General features: G+C 49.8%; 1 protein-coding gene across 1 annotated transcript; it reads left to right on the plus strand.

Annotated features, from left to right (window-relative positions):
* Nucleotides 1-1,860: 1,860 nt before the first annotated feature.
* On the plus strand, nt 1,861-17,530 carry trim71 (tripartite motif containing 71, E3 ubiquitin protein ligase). The gene is made up of 7 exons (XM_068747479.1): nt 1,861-2,598; nt 8,516-8,683; nt 12,898-13,032; nt 15,652-15,894; nt 15,996-16,493; nt 16,579-16,719; nt 16,958-17,530. The coding sequence occupies exons 1-7, from the start codon at nt 1,861-1,863 to the stop codon at nt 17,528-17,530; spliced, it is 2,496 nt and encodes an 831-aa protein (XP_068603580.1).
* The last annotated feature ends 1,323 nt before the right edge of the window (nt 17,531-18,853 follow it).

Consider the following 18,853-nt stretch of genomic DNA (forward strand, 5'->3'; position numbering starts at 1 on the left):
GTCTGGGCAAAACTACATCATCACATTTGACATCGTACTGATTACAAAGCCCAGGTGTAAATAAAAAAACAACTAATAATCTCTTAACATTGATTTTTTTTGGTTTTTAAAAAAGAAGAAGACACAGTCCTGTTTTTTGGTACATTTCGGCAGCTTCCTCATAACTTCGTATGGAGAACCCGATGCTAAGAGAGAAAAGGAAATCACAAAAAATAATAAATTATTAAGTAATTAATAAACTATCATTAGTCAGTGAAAATTATTTTATGTTAATTCTTATTTGTGTGAAATAAGAAAAAGGTCCACTTGGAATGAAAAAGAAGCAGGAAAGAGAAGCAGAACCACAATGAATGCCCTTCTGCTGTCCATCCCAGGACTCTAACAGAACACTGTGTACGCACCGTACTGGCATACTATCTGAGGATAGTCGTTACATTAATGGTATATTCCCATTAAGGCTACATGCATTTACGACAGATGGATGGCGCCGCTTTTATGCATACTTTGCTCTAATTCAGAAAAGGAGACCGGCTTATGACAACAAACAATTTTAATAATTTTATTTCTAGAAGCGATCCAGAAATCACATTCAGATCCTGGATATGCCTGAAAATGTCTTCAGTTTTCTGAGGTAACTGTCAGATTGTTAAACAAACAAACAATCAATCAATCAATCAATCAATCAAACACAATTTAGTGTAGAGTTACGATTTTTACCACAATTTAATATACAGGTATTCGCTTTTGCTATACTGTATTGTCCTTGTCGATATTACTGACACACGTGAACGTCGCACGCGTGCACTCCGCATCGGGAACGCGCATGCGGCTCACACCCCCCTCTCTCTCTCTCTCTCTCTCTCTCTCTCTCTCTCTCTCTCTCGGATAAGAAGAGCCGCTCGAGGAGCCGCAGCTCAACCTGAACGAGCCTGCGCGGTCGCGCGCTTCGTGTTTACGTTGCTAACGATTCACCGGCGGGCGAACAGACGGACTGAAAACCGGGCGGGACGGGATTCACCGGGTCGGACCAGTACCGGGTCAGCTGGAGCCACTAGCCCGACGAGTACCGGGTCAGCTGGAACCACTAGCCCGACGAGTACCGGGTCAGCTGGAGCCACTAGCCCGACGAGTACCGGGTCAGCTGGAGCCACTAGCCCGACGAGTACCGGGTCAGCTGGAGCCACTAGCCCGACGAGTACCGGGTCAGCTGCCGACCGAACGGGCGAGGAGACCTGGAAGCGGCCTCTTCTCACCATGGACCGGTGAAGTGACCCACGTCGGGCTCGTGTGAAACGCCCCCCCGGTGTCCCCGCCTTCAGTGGCCTTTGGGCACCTGGACCGGCCCTGATGGTGGACTAAGAGAGAGAGAATCGAATTGAAGAGCAGAAAGACCTTCCGGAGAGTCCCGGGGCTCGTTCGGGGCTCGTTCGGGGCTCGTTCGGGGCTCGTTCGGGGCTAGTTCGGGGCTAGTTCGGGGCTAGTTCGGGGCCTGTTTAGTAGCCCGGGGCTACGGGGACATGCGGCCGAGTCGCCGCGGGAGGAGAGACGGAGCTCCCAGCGCTTCTGCGCCGACCCGGCGCCCCTCCGGTTGGGGGCTTGTTTTCTGACCCCCCTCCCCCCCACGAAGCACCGTCCAGTGTCGTCGGATCTGAGAGAATGACGTGGAGAGTTCAAAGCGAATAGTTTTTTGAAGACTTCAGAGTTCTGCGATACAGAGAGGAACCCGTAAACGGGATTAAACTGGATTAAACTGGATTATCGGCGCAGCCACTGTTCCTCATGAATCTACCTCAGATGCTGTACCTCTCAACGGGTCCCCGGATGCCCCCCTAGCGCTGCTCATGTTGTGTGAAGCTGCAGATGGCTTCGTTTCCGGACTCTGACCTGCAAACCTGCCCCCTCTGCAAGGAGCTGTGCGGCTCCTCCGCTCCCGTTTCCTCCAGCTCCTCCACCTCCTCGTCTTCCTCGCACACCTCCTCTTCCTCCAGCCAGACGGCGAGGAGGCTCCACGTCCTGCCCTGCCTCCACGCCTTCTGCAGGCAGTGCCTGGAGGGCCAGCGCGGCCCCGGGGACCCCCTGAAGCTGCGCTGCCCCACCTGCGACCAGCAGGCGTCCATCTCTGAGGCGGGGGTGGACGCCCTGCCTTCCTCCACCTTCCTCTTCAGCGACCTGCTGGACTCGGTGGTCGGCTCGGACGAGCAGATCCAACACAAGAACGGCCACCACCGGGGGGGCTCGGGCGGGGGCTCCTCCGGCTTCCGCCGCCCCAACGGGGGCCCGCTGCCCCCCCGCCGTTTGGGGGAGCCTCAGTGCAGCTCCTGCGACGAGGAGAACCCGGCCACCTCCCACTGCCTCGACTGCCAGGAGTACCTGTGCGACAACTGCGTGAGGGCGCACCAGCGGGTGCGGCTGACCAAGGACCACTTCATCGAGCGCCTGGGGGGGGAGCGGCACCCGGGCCGGGGTCGGGTCAACGCCGGCGGCGGTTCCGTGCAGCCGGGGGTGTCGGTGTCCCTCGCGCAGTCCCTGCAGAACAACTTCGCCCTGCTGTCGCTGTTCCAGGACCGCATGAGCTTCTGCCAGCAGCACGACAACGAGGTGAGTCGAGCCCCCGGGGGGGGAAATGAAGCCTGACCCCCCCCAGCCCATGTCCCCAAGCATTGAATGGGACATTCTGGGATGCACACAGATGTGTAATGGCATTGTGGTGTGTAGTATTGGACCCTATACACTCACACACACACACACACACACACACACACACACTGGTTAATCTGCCCCCCCCCCCCCCCCCCTATCGTTCGGTGGAATTCTTCCTTCTGGTTCTGTGACGTTGCTCCAATCGGGTTCAAGCATGAATGAACCGCTCCAGAACTCGCCACGCTCGGCCCTCCCACCGGGTTATCAATACCAATCGATTAGTTTTGCTGTCATCCTCCATCAGAGACAAAAAAAAAAAAAGAAAGCAAACCAACAGATGCTCGACGTAGCCGTCCTTGGTGACGTTATGGAACCCTCCGAGTTCCCTCCCTGCTTTTGTTTGTTTATTGTTACATTTCAGATCCTGGTTTCGTTAAATGTGTTTAAAATGAAGTGACATCGAAAATGTTGATAAAAGACCATTCATTGAAGGCTTTTCCAGCCCGGTTCAGATGACCAGTTAATTGTCCCCCCCCCCCCCCCCCCCCCTGCCAGTAAATAAGTGGATTTGGTTTTCCGGTAAGTCTGTGCTTCCCAGTAACGGCTTCATTTCCCAGTAATGCCTCACTCACTCTGCTTCACCCCTGGGGGGTGGGGGGAGGGGGGGGGCACAAGAGGAGGCCGGTCTTTCTTTACCTCTGAGCTCTGAGTCATTGTCTGCCGCTCGGCTCCACGTCCGTCACGCGTTGAGATGCTTCCTCCTGTAACCAGCCCGTCCTCGGGTTGCTTCTCCAGCACAAGCTGCCATGTTGCTTCGTGTTTGCTAGGAGCCCCCCCCTCCCCTGCCATTGAGGCTTTCTCACCCCCCCCCCCCCCCCCTGCCATTGAGTCTCTGTTAGTTTAGCATGCATGTTTAGTCGTCACCTTTTACAGGCAGCCTCTTGCTTGAAGAAAGCAAAAACAGAAATGTGCAAAATGATTGCACGTCTGCCAAAACGGTCTTTAAAGATTACAGAATTGGGTTAGAGTTTCTGTACTGTTTACACGTGTGTGTTATTTGTTGTTTTGATACACACACTTGCATATTAATATAAATGTAGGCATATAAATCTGCATTTATCTGGTGTGTAGTTGAGATTAAACTCCAAGCAGACCAAAAACAGTCCTGGGAACTGGAGGGATAGCAAAAAAAAAAAAGCGGTGCCGGTGTGTTTTCAGCGGGATCCATTTGTCTATCGTTGAAGCACGGAAACCTGCGACGTTCTCTGACTATTATGCAGTTCGGAGGGAGACGGTAACTTGACCCACTCTGGGTCTCACTTGGAGAGAATGTTTTTAAGGAAACCGAACCCAGCGCTGACGCTGCTCCAAGGCCAGAGGAATTCCTGTAACTTGAGTGTTTTACCTCCTGGGCTCTCTCCTCCCCTTCTCTCACTCACACGCCGGGCATTTCCTCTCCGGCTCTGCCGTTCCTCGCCGGCGTTCCCCGTCTTCCCGCATTAACAATGGCCGTTGTTAATGCGGGAAGCTCTCCTCTGTGGGATTTCAGCCAGCTGTTCCGATCGAGGGGCAAGCGATCGCGTTTCATCACTCCGGGAACGATCCCTGCGAGCGTGTGGCGGCGGCAGCGTGTTTTTGTTTGTTCCCTTCCACGAGCATCACCCATCTGCAGCTAGTTACCCTCCGAGGGGCGTTTTGGGGTGTGCGCCTGCGCTTCCACACTGCCGACTGAGCTGGCTTGTATGAAGTAGGACTTCCAGGGCTTTAATGTGCAACATGTGCCCAGTAATTAGAGAGCGTTCCCTGTTTCCTGTGTGTGAATGTGTTTCATGTAAGGCTACGCGGGGACGTGTGTGTGTGTGTGTGTGTCCTTGCTTTGATGTCCATTTGGGTCCATATAAATTTAATGGATGGAAAGGAAAGCATTTATCACATTTTCTTTGACGAGAGGATTTAAGACCCGTTCGGAAGCTGGGCCTGCCACTTCCTCCTCGGTGGTTGGGAACAAATGGGGATCTAATTGGCCGTTATTTGACCCCACTCGATGGGATTGCACCGCTAACACGTGTAATGTTAAAACGCTCAGCTCAGTTTTTTTTTTGGGGGGGGGGCGGGGGGCACGGCTTCTAGTCACGATCCCTTGACGTGTTTGTTTTTTCTAGAATTAGACCAATACTTGGATATTTTTCTTTAACTATTTGTTCTTTTTTTAGCAGCCGGCATGTTTGGGTGTTTCTTCTGCGTCTGTTTGCGCTGGCTGTTAGCATAAGCCCCTTCAAGCGACGGCCACACCTTACAAAGGCATAACGATAGATCCAGTACGCAAACTGACCAACCTGACTCTCCTTCCGTCTACTCGCCGTGCATTATGGGTAAATCTGTGACTGTGACAGTCCTACTTGTGTAACTCGGTCAGTCCCGGAAAAGCCTGTTTTCCCTTTGGCTGCCGTGTCGGCGTGCCAGCCATGCACACGCACACACACACACACATTGCACAAGGGCTTCGGGACACCCCCCCCCCCCCCCCCGCATTTAGGTTTAACCCGTGTGGGTTGAGACGGGCTTTCTGTCAGGCGATGACGGAAACAAGAGTAGCTGGTTTGTGATTGAGGCGGCCGTCGCCCTTCAGCTGTGTCACGTTTCATCCAAGCTTCTGTTTGCTTGGAGCTATGAATCCCTCGTGTGTGTGTGTGTGTGTGTGTGTGTGTGTGTGTGTTTGTTTGCCATCTGTTTTTCCTTTATCTTTATCTGCTACCCCCGGCGGGGGCGGGGATATTGGTCCGGAATGTTTCCAAGGGATTTGGTATTGCTTTCTCACCTTTCAACACAAGCTGGTACCTCGGAACGCTCGTCTCTCCTTCTTCAGACGCGTTTCTTTTTACATCGTGGTTAAACTCAGACGGTGTTTAGATTATGACGTTGCACGCCCTCGTCTTCTCCCGCCTTGTCGTGCCCCTCGCTCTCTTTTTACTGTTTGAGTATTTAAACACGGGACAGTCGGGCCGTAATGCTCGCCGGGCGAGTCGACCAGCTGAGCGTGGTTTGTTTTCCTCCACTGCTCTGGGCCCGTCCAATCAGATCGCCGGTTTATGGCCACCGCCCCCCCCCCCCCCCCCCCTCGCACACAGTTGTATTTGGCTGGGTTTCAAAACGTCAGCAGACATGTGGCGGTGTGTTGATGGCAACAAGCCAGAAGGGGGAACCGCGAGAAGGCGGGGCATTAGAGGAGGAGAAAATGGATGATGGAAGGGATACAGATAGAGATACGGAAGCTGCAGAGAGGAAGGTGTGTTCCGTAAGAGGAGCTCTGTCTGACAGATAAAGTCTGGGATGGCTGGGATTGCCATTAATAATAATTAATAAGCCATTCATTTTTAAAGGCGCTGCAAATGCTTGTTTTTTTTCCTTGCGTGTGACTAATAAGGGGGTGGCGCAGTGGGTTGCACTGTTGCCTCACCACAAGAAGGTCACAGGCCGTCGGATTTTAACCTATCGGTGAGGAGTTTGCATGTTCTCCCCGTGTCGGCGTGGGTTCTCTCCGGGTTCTCTCCGGGTTCTCCGGCTTCCTCCCACCACCGAACACATGCAAATTAGGCCAAATGGTTACACTAAATTGCCCGTGTGTGTGTGTGTGTGTCTGCGATGAGCTGGCGGCTTGTCCAGGGTGTAGCATTGCCCTATAATATGAATGCTTACTTGCAACAAACTAGGTCTTGTCCTGTTGCTTTGATTTGCGCTTGTCGTCTGTGCAGTGTCACATGATGCGGTGGAGTCCTTCCGTCCTTTGATGTCCGATGGTCTAAATGTTCTAACAGATCAAATCCAAAGTGACGCGTTCATATTGGAAGGCTGTGCTGGTCTCTTTTATGCCTTCTTCGTGAACAATCCGACGTAGGTGGTTGTGTTTCGTGTTTCGTGTTCCCCATCGTGGACGAGTGGCGGCGCCGGTGAGGGAGAAACATCCGGCGCACTCGTGAAATACAATAACTCACTTCCTGTCGACGCAGCAGCAGCCCTCCTGCTTGGACTATTTGTAGCTGGTGACGCCATGTTTGTTCCTTCTCCTCTTCAGTAGCCCTTCACTGCTAGCGGCTCTGTTTGTGCGTGTTTGTCTTTTGCTACATGCTGATTTTGTAATTAGATTTTCCAGGTGAGTCACTCCTGCCTGCAGGCGCTCCATACTGGATTTACTCATGTGACACGTTTCCTCTCTTGTGCATTATTTTGTGCCTGGCAGCCCTCTGAAGTGACATCCTCTATAAATTGGATATTATTTGCGGCAGACGACTCGCTTGCCTGTTGTTGATGAATTGGTGTAAGAAGATGAGCCGAGCGGGAGGGGGGGGGGGGGGGGACTGGATCTTTCCACGAAGAAGACCTCTGGGAGGAACCGGTATCCGGTGCAAAATCAATAATATTGACTGGGGATCCAACTCGGACGGTGTGTTATGTCACCTGGGAGTGTGTTTCACCTCAAGGCGCTTTGAGCCGAGAACGCCATTGAAGTCGGTGAATCTCCTGGCGGGTGATTTGTCATCAGATCTAGTCCGGTGAAATTGGATTCCAGTGTTTTTTCCATGTCGGCGTGTTTCAATGCGATCCTGAGTGGCACAAATAAAATCTCAAGGTTGTTCTAGATATTTAATGGAACCAAACTCTCTCTTTCACTAATCGGTTATTTTTTTTTTTCCACCAATTGTCGGTAACAATTTAACCTTATGGAATATTAATGACTTCCAATGCAGCAAGGATAAAACTGATGACCTCGGGTGATTTGAAATGATCGCTTGATGAGCTGCTGATCTGCATCCTGTCGACGCTCTGGCTCAGTCCCTCACCAGACTCCACTCTGCCTTTACGCCATCAATCTGCCCGTCCCTCAACCACAACTACCCCCCCGCCCCTTGTCCATCATCGTCGTCCCCACCTTTCTCCTCCGTTGCAGCCCATCTGCATTCCGTGCTTTTGTGTGCCCCCAGCCCCTTGGAATTTTAGCGATACTGGGGGGGGGGGGGGGTGACGGCGTGGTGCGGAGACTGTTGGGGACAGAAATGACAAATGGGAGGGGGGGAAGGATCTTAAGGAGCGAGCAGAACGGAGGAGGAAGTCAAATAAAGAGGGGGAGGTGTGTGTGGGTCTCATTAGATTATACAGCTCCCCAAGGGAATTGCATTATTGATGGATTGATTGCAGGCCCCTCCCCATCCACTCTGGCCTCCTGCTATTGGAGATCATTGATCTAGTGTCTGTTTGGGATATGATGACTAGTGCATATTTAATTAGCCCTTCATTGCAAACAATCGGCCTTTCACGCCAAGGAGGTTAAAGCGATGGCTCCAGCCTTAAATTACTTCCTTCCTTCCTGTGTCAATGTTTGTAGCAACCGTGAGTTATGTCCTACTAGATGTTTCTGCCAGTGTCATGAAGATGAATATATATATATGTGGTACATGCATTTAAATACACACATATATCTAACCTAAAAAAAATGTGATTACTCTGAATTTAATTGTCCATATTTAAAATAAAGCGAGGTCCCCTCTGAGCCGCTAAACGATTGTGAGGATATAACTGCCCTCTTCCGTAAATGTTGATGGGCCAGATGGGTATTGATCCTGTTTTCCTGGTCTTAAATGTGCTTCCTTGGGTTCGGTGTGTTGGAAGACAGAAGCTCTCCGGAGTCTATTCATGAGCTGCGTTTGTTACGTGTAACGTTTATTTGTGACGTTCACTCCCCACCTTTAGGTCCTTTGACTTCATGGCCCATGTCTGTTTCTTTTTTTTTTTTTTTTTCTGGTTGCAGCTCCGTCAGTTTGAGCTTTTGCCACTTAACATGTTGAAGTTAATTTGTTCATGCGTATTTCTTGTGCCTCAGGTGTTCCTGTTCTTCTGTGAAACCTGCTCGGTGCCTATCTGCAGGGAATGCAGCGTGGGCCGCCACATGGGCCACACCTTTGTTTATCTTCAAGAGGCCGTACAGGACTGCAGGGCCATCACCATCCAGCTGCTAGCAGACGCTCAGCAGGGGCGACAGGCTGTACAGGTGAGACGGGAACCTAGATCCAGACCCGGGACATTAAAAGGGAGATATTCCGGCCATTTTATATATTTTTTTTTTGGCTTGTTCTTCCCCTTAAATCTGGAACTAGGAGAAGCAACTCTGGAAAAATAATGTAGGAAAACTGGATCCAAGGGGGCTCAAATGGGTCGAACCGATTTAAGTCTTCACCGAACAAAACGGGGAGATCTCCGGCTTGATTCTCCAACAAACAAAAGCAGGTCAAACCACACAAATCCGCCTTCATCCGTCTCCTGGAGGGCCAGAGGAGAAGTTCAGAGCAGCTGCGTCTTTCAATCGTCCCTCAGCAGCGAGCGAGCTGCTATCAGAGATAATCAGCTTGAACATTGTTTGAGACTGACCAGTCACAAGCTGCTGGAAGGCCTGGGGTTAGAGGTGTCCAGCTGGCCCTGGAGGGGGGTGGGTGCACAGGGTGAGGTCTGGCAGGGGAAGGGCTGAAGGTCAAAGGGGCGGAGAAGTGTCGGGGGAGAATGGGGGGAGGGGAGATGAGGTATTTAAAGGATTTCTGAGAAAAGGGAAAAACTTCTCCCCCCTCTTTTTAAGAAGTGGAATACTTTGCCCTTCTCTCATTCAGCCACTAATCAGCCACTGTCTCCTTCCTCCTCTTCCTCACACTCGCGCAGACGCCATCTCTTTATTTGCATAGTTATAGTCGGCGGCTTCCTTTCCGGTCCGGCTCATACAGCAAAATGTGACAAAGAAGCAGCGTTTCATGTCAGCGTTGGGATGGCAATGCTTTTCAGTTGGGAATGGGAATGGAAAAAGATGGCTGTTTACCAACAATTACACAACCCCCCACACACACACACACGAGATGAAAAGCAATGTCTGCAGGCTCACGATGACGGTGCCGTCATGACGGCTATGCTCACCTGTTAGCATGTTGCTAACCTTTTGTTAATAATTATAAGCAGACACAAGTATATGTTCTTAATCTTTGAGTGTTGGTCTGATGAAAGAGGATTGTAAAACTGAATAGGAACAACATGTAATGGCCTCAATCTGATTTGTGTCTAAACATTTCCAAACGCAAATTTTAAACTCTCGTTAGTGTCAGAAGAAAGGGGGGAAAAAGGTTGGGGCATACAAGTGATAAAACAATTACAATACAAAAAAAAAGATGAATAAATTAATTAAAAAAAAAAATAGGCTAAATTCTGGTTTGCGTTTGTGAATTGTTTTTTAAGGGTTTACTGATTAATCATCTCCTAACATAAAACGGGCTGCACGTTGCTTCAGAACGAAGACGATTACTGGAATAAAGATGGAGCCCGGTCGCCTGTGGTTGGCGCGCCAGGGATGGGCGGACACACCGCGTCGTGTTACGACCTTAGACACACTTAGCTGTCGCAGTGAGACTGGTTGTTGCAGTGAGACTGGTTGTTGCAGTGAGACTGGTTGTTGCAGTGAGACGGGCTGCTGCAGTGAGACGGGCTGTCGCAGTGAGACGGGTTGTCGCAGTGAGACTGGTTGTTGCAGTGAGACGGGTTGTCGCAGTGAGACGGGCTGCTGCAGTGAGACGGGCTGCTGCAGTGAGACGGGTTGTCGCAGTGAGACGGGTTGTCGCAGTGAGACGGGTTGGTCATGGAACGTCTCTGCAGCAAAGCGTCACCTTCGAGTTACTGGTTCACTACACTCCTTCATGCACGTGTGCCTTTGTCACTCTGGGTGTTACGCCAAGTTTTAAAGCTCGTCTGCACACAGACCGGCTCAGGAATGTGAGGCCACGTTGAGCAAAGTTTAATTTTCTAGCCGTGTTACCTCGGCACTCGCATCTCCAGGAAGTAGTTTAGTGAGAATCACCAGGATCTGTGCAGCTGAGCCATAGGAGACGCACGCCGCCCGCCATCTGGCAATGTGTTGCTGAGCTTGGGGGGGTGTTTGTCCCATATTGTCCCGGGTCACCATGGGAGTAAATGCTGACGCCAGCTAATAAATAAACACACGCACACACACACACACACACACGCCCGGCCCTCTCCCCTGAGGTAGGAAATTTCCACCCACTCCACATCCATTATCTTCCCTGACCTTTGACCCCGGACTCGTGACCTCCTGGTTGGCCGGAGCTCTTTCTTTCTGTGGTTTGATTGGTCATTTAGACCCTCCTTGTGTTCTAAGCTATGCCCTTCAGGGAGAGACGACGATGGAGGCACGTACACTAGCGAGCACCCCAAGGGAAGGGAAAATGGGTCCGTATGACCAAAAGAAACTCATTTATCTGTTCTCTCCTTCCTTTCATCTCAGAAGAAACAGAAATAGGACGATGGAGAACAAAAACAAATGTATATAATGACATTTCACGAGTATTTTCGACCCCTTTCTGCTTCTTGACTTGCCCTTCCTCGGTTCTTCCCTCTCTGGCTCCCCACCTCAAATGGTCATTTGAAAGAGAAAAGGACCCTGCTGCCAGCCTTTGTACTTAAGTGGTGCCGTGGGGGGTGGGCACTATGCGTCTAAAGACAGGCTTTACAGATCACGACCTGTAGAGGTTTGTGTGACCTTTCATCCCCTTGGCAGATATCACAAAGGAAGACTTATCCCGCCTCCCGTTCATCCCTGTGAGGTCCGCATCACCCTGTGACCTCCCAGAAAACTCCAGAAGAAAAGCCAGATAAAACGGGGTTGGGGGGGGGGGGGGGGGGGGGCAAAGAAGGGAAAAAAAATACTTCCAAAACCTTTTAATGTGAAATTCTTGACGCATAGGTCAAACGGTTGCATTTGATTGCTTGTATTTATCAAGGTAATTCAATTATTTTTTAATTAAGTGAGGTCCTGATAATTGAGTTAAATTCAGGGTAATGAGAGGCACATGTCCTCGGTGGAGAGTCCTCACTGTAAATGCAACACCTAATATAACGCATTCGCCCATCGCTCTAAGTTTATATGAGAATTTAAAACTACATGTTTTACATTTGGCTTTTGGCCCTGACGGCAGAAACTAGCAACCCCCTCATTATTCCCTTCCAGTTTTTCTATTCCAGTCATACGTGGTGAAAGTGAGCTCAAATGACAATAATAATCCATCAAACCTTTTCCTTAAAACGCCCTCATGCTGGTCCGTTAACATCAAGCTAACGTGTATTGCTTTGTTAATGAACAGGGACCTTCAGTGTTCACGTAGATGAAAATAGGTATTCGAATCCAAGCCATACTTATGCAGTTAAAGGCTGCTAATATTCACTTTACATGTTAAACTACAGTATATTTCTGGGGTGTAACCAATGAATGCTCTAATTTATACAGGCTCTAAACATTGGCATAAATATCTGGGAAAGAAAATATCTGCTTCTTATAAAGTCTTCCCAAATCATCCAGGCATGGCATAATGCCCGCAACTACCCTGTGCTCGATCTAGAAATATGTCTAAATAAAAGGACCTGAAATTGGAATAAAATGTTAAGGTTTAAAAAGAAAAAAAGAAAAGGCTTTTACTGGCAATTTTTATCCCCATGCATTGTTATAGGTATGGAAAATGAGTCCCTTTCCACTTCTAACTCTAAGAAAGGAGCAAATTTACTGATTCATTTATTCTGTACGAGATATGAAAATGACGTTTAGAGTCAATCAGTCAAAAAGCAGACAGAATTTTATTTTAACTCACAAATTATCAGAACAAAAATATTGTTATTTTTTTGACTTGACAGTAATAAAATATCCAAATTAAGGTAAATATGGCAGTTGTGGATATTTGCACCGTTTTTCGTGATGCAGACCTTGAAAGCCAGCCGGGAGTCAGGGTTCAGAGGGAAGTCGAAGCATCACTTTCATTGTGAAGTGTCTTCCCATCCCTGACCCAGGCTTCCTTTTCCCGTCGAAAGGAACCAGTGAACGTGAGAAAGGGATAGATTGTGGAAACTGAATGGTTGTTTCTGTTCATTTGTCAGGAAGATGTCACATACAGTGGCCTTTCTTTTAACGCTTCCTGATCCTCTGCATCCTGTTTGTCGGGGATATCTGGATCCCATCTGAGCAATAAAAGTGATCCAGGTGGTGGTGCAATGAAAGCTTTTCTGTCCAATCCTCTGTCACACTGCAGAGTAAGCAATAATTCTAGCCTCCGTTTCACGGTTTGGCCCTTTTCATCGTTATAAAGAGTTCATTTTTTGTTTCACCTGCGTATTAAACCAGCTTGTTGAATAACTTCAGTAAGATCTGTCCTCCTTGTTTGTCCCCAGCTAAGCATGGAGAAGGTCCAGGCTATGGCGGAGCAGGTGGAGATAAAGGCCAAGGTGGTGCAGACGGAGGTGAAGGCCCTCGTCCTCAGACACAAGAAAGCTCTGGAGGAGAGGGAGTGTGAGCTGCTGTGGAAGGTGAGCTGGCGTGTTCAGTAACATCCAGTCGGCTTGTCTCATGAAGCGAGTTGGACTCCAAACAGTTCCTTCCTATCTTTTACAGTTTCGCCCTTGTTACACTTAAAATAAAAAAGTTCCATCCATGATCCTTCAAGTGGGGGGGGGGGGGGGGGGCATTTTTTAATTTTCTAGAAAGTGTCCAAGTCCAACAAACGGTTGGAAAATGAAATGTGAAGATCCCAACCTGGAGCATGAATATCCATCATTTGACCCTTAATGCATCATTATCCTATTCGTGAATCCTTATGTGGACAAAAAATGTCCATCTGCCACTTATCTATATGTAACTGTCGCTATTTGTACTGATTATTCCTTGAGGTGACCTTTGTTACTCGCAGATTTCAGGATTTTAATCCCTTTTCAGGTCATTTTAAACACAAACACAGGGTGGAAACTCTGATTTTCAAATCCCCCTTTTTTTTTCCATTTTAAATTCCGTCTTTGTAGCCGGAGTAATACCATTTTTCAGAAAGCACAATGAGGCGCCGCAGAGGTTGATTAGACTTAATCATTAAACGGTCATCAAGGTGGCGATCGGCCAACAGCCTGCATGAGAAGAAGCGTCTGTAAAGACAAGTTTGAGGTAACTCTGCGAATAAACTGGGTTGCAGTTGAACGGCAGCAAGGCCCCTCACCCCGGCCGAGCTTTGAAGCCGTTAACGGCGGTAATAAATGAATAACCACGGAGACGGGACTCCACTTGATGCTTGCCTTTGTAACAGACCGGACTCTTTAACGCACACGAGCACAAAAACCCTCATCAATGCGTCGTACCGATGACGACGCAAACCAGATGGTTGCTCACGCTCGTTTCTAAGTGAAACTTTGTGAATTTGAGCCTGATGGAACATTAGCTTTAAGAACGCTAACCCCCACCGGCTCCAGAAACACTCCTCCTTCCCTGAGAGCAGGCTCAGTGACATTGTAAAAACTGTGTCTTACTCTCTGATCTTTGTGTGTGTGTGTGTGCGTGCGTGCCTGCGAGCGCATGCAGGTCAGAGTGTCACATTGATGGTTTTCACTTACCCGTGATCCCCCTTTAATCCTTTTTACACCGTTACAGGCCTCATTCTCTGTTCCTGACCTGATAAAGTCATTACAGTCAACCACAGCACACCCCATCTGCCCTCGCTGCCCCTTTTGCCCCACCCCTTTTGTCCCTCTAATAAGCTTGTATTTAAAGGGGAGACACAAATCTTGAGGATTTAGGAAGCGTTTGTAGCGGCAAACTCAAAAGAAAAATCACCTGAACGTGTTCAAACTGAGGCGACGGTTCGAGGTCCGGGAGCTCGTTGCCCTCTGAGCTGAGGAGGTGAACAGCCGTCATGACCAGAATGTAAATGAGCGTTTATTTAACAATTTTGATATCAATGTGATCCTAAAATCTAGCTGCTCGAACGTGAGGGTCAAACTATCATTGGACTGTTGCTTTTAGACGCCTCTAAGGCGAACTGAAGTTTGCTCTCTCTGAAGGCTGTAATGTAATGTTCTTTGGTTTCAGATTGCGCCTGTAGGCGGGTAAACGCACGTTGTTTACTGGAGGTGTAGCATGACGGGTGTGCCGTGTGTGTGTGTGTGTGTGTGTGTGCTTCCTTTACCCTCCACCTTTTGCACACGGCCCCGCTCATCTGCCGTCGGGCTCCGGGGCCGAAAGCCTTCAAAGCTGAACCAAGCCCGGGGTCATACAAGATATAGAATCTGGCTCTGCTTGGCCTTTGAGCCGGTGTTGATGGCCGCCCTCGACCGACGTCGTCACCGTCTCCGTGTCACCGGAGTAGGAAGATTCATGGGTTAAACCTACCAGCGGTGCTATTGCGTGTTTTCAGTTCGGCACCGGTTATCTGCCGATCAGACAGCCGGGTTTTAAGGTCTTTGTCCTGAGGAGACTCTAAAGTGTAACTCGAGTCTCACAGATGCTAATTTCAGCTCCACTCACAAAAGAGCCGTCTCCTGCGGAGCCTTTGTTTTAGCCCTTCCCCGCTCTAAAACGCCCCTGTAAACCACACATGTATCAGGCTATTGTGTTTTGCTCCTTTTGTTAGGTGGCGGGCGAGCCCAGCCCGGCTTTCTCGGGTTCTCCCCCCCCCCCCCCTCTTTAACGCTGTAGTCGCGGCCGACGCCACTGTAACGTTACCCAGCTTCTGATGGGGAAATGAAACGCGTCACCTTTCTTTGATGGTCAGGCTGGTTAATAATGATTGACGCATCGCTCTCCGGTCAGCGTTGCGCATGCATGCAGGTGGCTAGCTGCATGCTACCAAATCTTCTTCCCACTGAATGTCTGACAGACTCTCGCAGGATCAGCTCGTTGCTGCCCTCCTCTGACTGTTAACCAGCAGATCTGTCATTCTGCATTTATTTTATTTTCTTCTCGGGGCAAATGATTCTAAATCAGGGCAGCTGTTAGTGCAGAGTTCTTACGAGGTGTTGAATGGAGCGTCGGGCGGCTTTGGAAACCTTATTCTGCTGTTGTTTTAATAGTTTGTCTTCATTTTGTATAGTGTTTGCAATGTTTCTCCGCAAGAACAGGACCCCCCCCCCCTCCCCCATTCAAACCTGGTCCTGTCTCTTTTGCAGGTGGAGAAGATCCGTCAGGTGAAGGCTAAGTCTCTGTACCTGCAGGTGGAGAAACTGCACCAGAGTCTGACCAAGCTGGACAGCACCATTGCCGCCGTCAGCCAGGTGCTGGACGAGGGCCGCCAGCTCGACGTGCTGCTGGCCAGGGAGCGAATGCTCACCCAAATCCACGAGCTCAAGGCTCTGAGAGGCCTGCTGCAGCCGCAGGAGGATGATCGCTTCATGTTCACCCCTCCAGACCAGGTAGGCGCTCGGATGCCGTCGGTCGAGTGGGTCGGTTTGCCTCCACCGCGTTTACAAAGTAAACCTGTTAAAAACGAATGCCATCGCGGTTCCCCCCGCAGGCGCTGCACATGGCCATCCAATCCATGGGCCTCATCAGCAGCGGCGCTTTTGCCCCGGTCACCAAAGCCCACGGCGAGGGTCTAAAAAGTGCACTTCGTGGCAAGCCAGCCTCCTTCACTGTGATAGGCTACGACCACGACGGCGAGCCGCGTCTTTCTGGCGGCGACACGGTGGCTGCGATAGTCATGTCGGTGACGGATGGCAGCCTGTCTGCGGCAGAGGTGACGGACCACCAGAACGGCTCGTACACCGTCGGCTACCTGTCTAAATGCGAGGGCGAGCACCTCGTGTCGGTGTTGGTGTGTAACCAGCACATCCAGGGCAGCCCGTTCAAGGTGATGGTGAAGTCGGGCCGGAGCTACGGCGCCCTGGGGTCTCTAGTGTCGTCGTTCGGCTGCGAGGGGGAGGGGGACGGTCAGCTGTGTCGTCCCTGGGGCATCAGCGTGGACAAGGAGGGATACGTGGTGGTCGCCGATCGGAGCAACAACCGCATACAGGTAGAACGACTGCCTTCAGCGTCTGCCTCTCTCGCTCTCGCCGGACGGTTTCGTAACCTTTTATCGTGGAATCTTGCCTGTCCAGATTTTCAAGCCTTGTGGCGCCTTCCATCATAAGTTTGGTTCTCTGGGTTCCCGGCCCGGTCAGTTTGATCGTCCGGCGGGGGTCGCGTGCGACAGTCAGAGACGAATCATCGTGGCCGATAAGGACAATCACCGAGTGCAGGTAACAAAAGTCCCATTTTGACGTCCTCGACACATTTAGACGGGAATGTTATTTATACGTCGGTCGAAGAGTCCGAAAGACGCAGAAAAGGAGAGAAATGCAACACGTCGAATTATTGCCATTTCAAAAGTCTCGTGAACTCAAACGGGCGTGTGTAAACGCGCCGCTCCTCATGGTTATTCTCCGTGCTGCAGATATAAACACGTTGGGGCTCTGACACATTTACTTTGTCTGACAGGTGTTTACTTTCGAGGGCCAGTTTCTGCTGAAGTTCGGGGAAAAGGGTACCAAGAATGGGCAGTTCAACTATCCCTGGGACGTGGCCGTCAACTCCGGGGGTAAGATCCTGGTCTCGGACACCAGGAACCACCGCGTGCAGCTCTTCGCCCCCGACGGCTCTTTCCTCAACAAGTATGGCTTTGAGGGGGCCCTGTGGAAACACTTTGACTCTCCCAGAGGAGTGGCCTTTAATCACGAAGACCACCTGGTAGTGACGGACTTTAACAACCACCGGCTCCTGGTCATCCGGCCCGACTGCCAGTCGGCTCGCTTTCTGGGTTCCGAGGGCACCGGGAACGGGCAGTTTCTGCGGCCTCAGGGCGTCGCCGTCGACCAGGAGAACCGCATAATCGTGGCAGATTCGCGCAACCACAGAGTCCAAGTGTTTGACCCTAATGGGAACTTCTTGTGCAAATTTGGCACGCAAGGGAGTGGCATTGGACAGATGGATCGCCCCTCCGGTGTGGCCGTGACGCCTGACGGGGTCATTGCGATTGTCGACTTTGGAAATAATCGCATCCTCAAGTTCTAAACGTTTATTTTCGCTTTCTCTCCTTCCATTTGCCCTTCTTCACGTTCTTTTTCTTTTTTTTTTTTGATGCAGGAAATGGAAGAGAGAGAATGAATCGATAGACACAACCGAAGGGGAGCTCAGAGAGGATTCAGAGCACACGGGAAGGGAAATTGAAAACGAGTTGTTTTTGTTGGAGTTGCATTGGTTTTTCTCCCAATCAGATACCTGTGGCGTGTATAAATTGATAATCAGTAGAAGAGAGAGCCATATTTCCCTTCCTCCGTCTCGGCTGCTCTCGGTTCTCTCTGGTCGCTCTCCTTTAAGTATCCATCTCAGGGAATTTCTCACTTTTCTTGAAATCTTGAACCCTCTGCTACACCACCTACCTCATTTGGCTCTTTATGAATGTACTCGTCGTCACTGAGCAGAGGTTTTAGTCCGTGAAGTTTTACCTAGAAGTCTACCTCTATTCTTTCTTAGTTAAGAGAGACCAAAAAAAAGACCAAAAAAAAAAAAAAAAAGAATAGACTGTTCAGTTGATATTTGCACAGGATTAATGGAATTCTTGCTGTGCTTCTTGAAATGAGTTAAATTGAACCTCCTTGATTGTCGTTGCCGTTGACGACAGTCGGAGCGCTGTAGACGCTGTATGATTATCGTCAGTGCGGGGTTCACCCGGAGATGAAACTAGGACACAGTCGGTGTCCCTTTACATTTGTTTTAGGCTTTTGTTTTTCATTCGCCTGGTCTAGTTTGGTGTGTCTCGATAGCCTGAGAAGAATTCCAAAGGAGAGGCCAAACTGTAAACTTCAGAACCCAAAGGATTCCAGGTCGCAGTAGAATTACTCAAATGACTTGCTACTTTTCAAACTCGCTTGAGCTTTAACAGCTAAAGCAGATTTTGTTGACTTTATTAGTATAGAATGTTACGTTTAAAAAAAAAAAAAAAAGGAGGGAATTGTCTCCAAATTAAAATTATTCACAAATTAAGCCCCCCCCCCCCCCCCCCCCCCCCCCTCCTGGTGTTGTTAGACAGAAGTCCTGCATCTCATGTACATAAGGAGAGCAGTGTCTCCTTCGACAGGGAGGACCCAAAGAGTGATTTTGCAAGCCCCGGATCTGTCGGTGATTTTAACGTAGAGATGCAATCGTGTAATCGAATGACACCTTTTGTTTTGGTGAGGCGTGATGTGAGACAAAAAGCCTCACTGGTTCTTAATGTGGCCGTCCAGAGGACATTAATGGCACCAGCTTAGAAGACCTAACATTACAATCTTTTTTTAGATTCAGATTGTGGTTGAAAGCCACTCCTTTCGGCTCGGCTCCTGGGGGGGGGGGGGG

Source organism: Brachionichthys hirsutus, chromosome 13 (genome assembly GCF_040956055.1).
Source record: "Brachionichthys hirsutus isolate HB-005 chromosome 13, CSIRO-AGI_Bhir_v1, whole genome shotgun sequence".
Taxonomy (NCBI): Eukaryota; Metazoa; Chordata; class Actinopteri; order Lophiiformes; family Brachionichthyidae; genus Brachionichthys; species Brachionichthys hirsutus.

What these genes read in the sequence shown, in the direction of transcription:
- trim71 (XM_068747479.1), top strand. Translation starts at nt 1,861, where the DNA reads ATGGCTTCGTTTCCGGACTCTGACCTGCAAACCTGCCCCCTCTGCAAG. An exon ending in AGTGTGAGCTGCTGTGGAAG is followed by an intron (nt 13,033 to 15,651) that starts GTGAGCTGGCGT and finishes TCTCTTTTGCAG; the next exon opens with GTGGAGAAGATCCGTCAGGT. An exon ending in GGAGCAACAACCGCATACAG is followed by an intron (nt 16,494 to 16,578) that starts GTAGAACGACTG and finishes TTGCCTGTCCAG; the next exon opens with ATTTTCAAGCCTTGTGGCGC.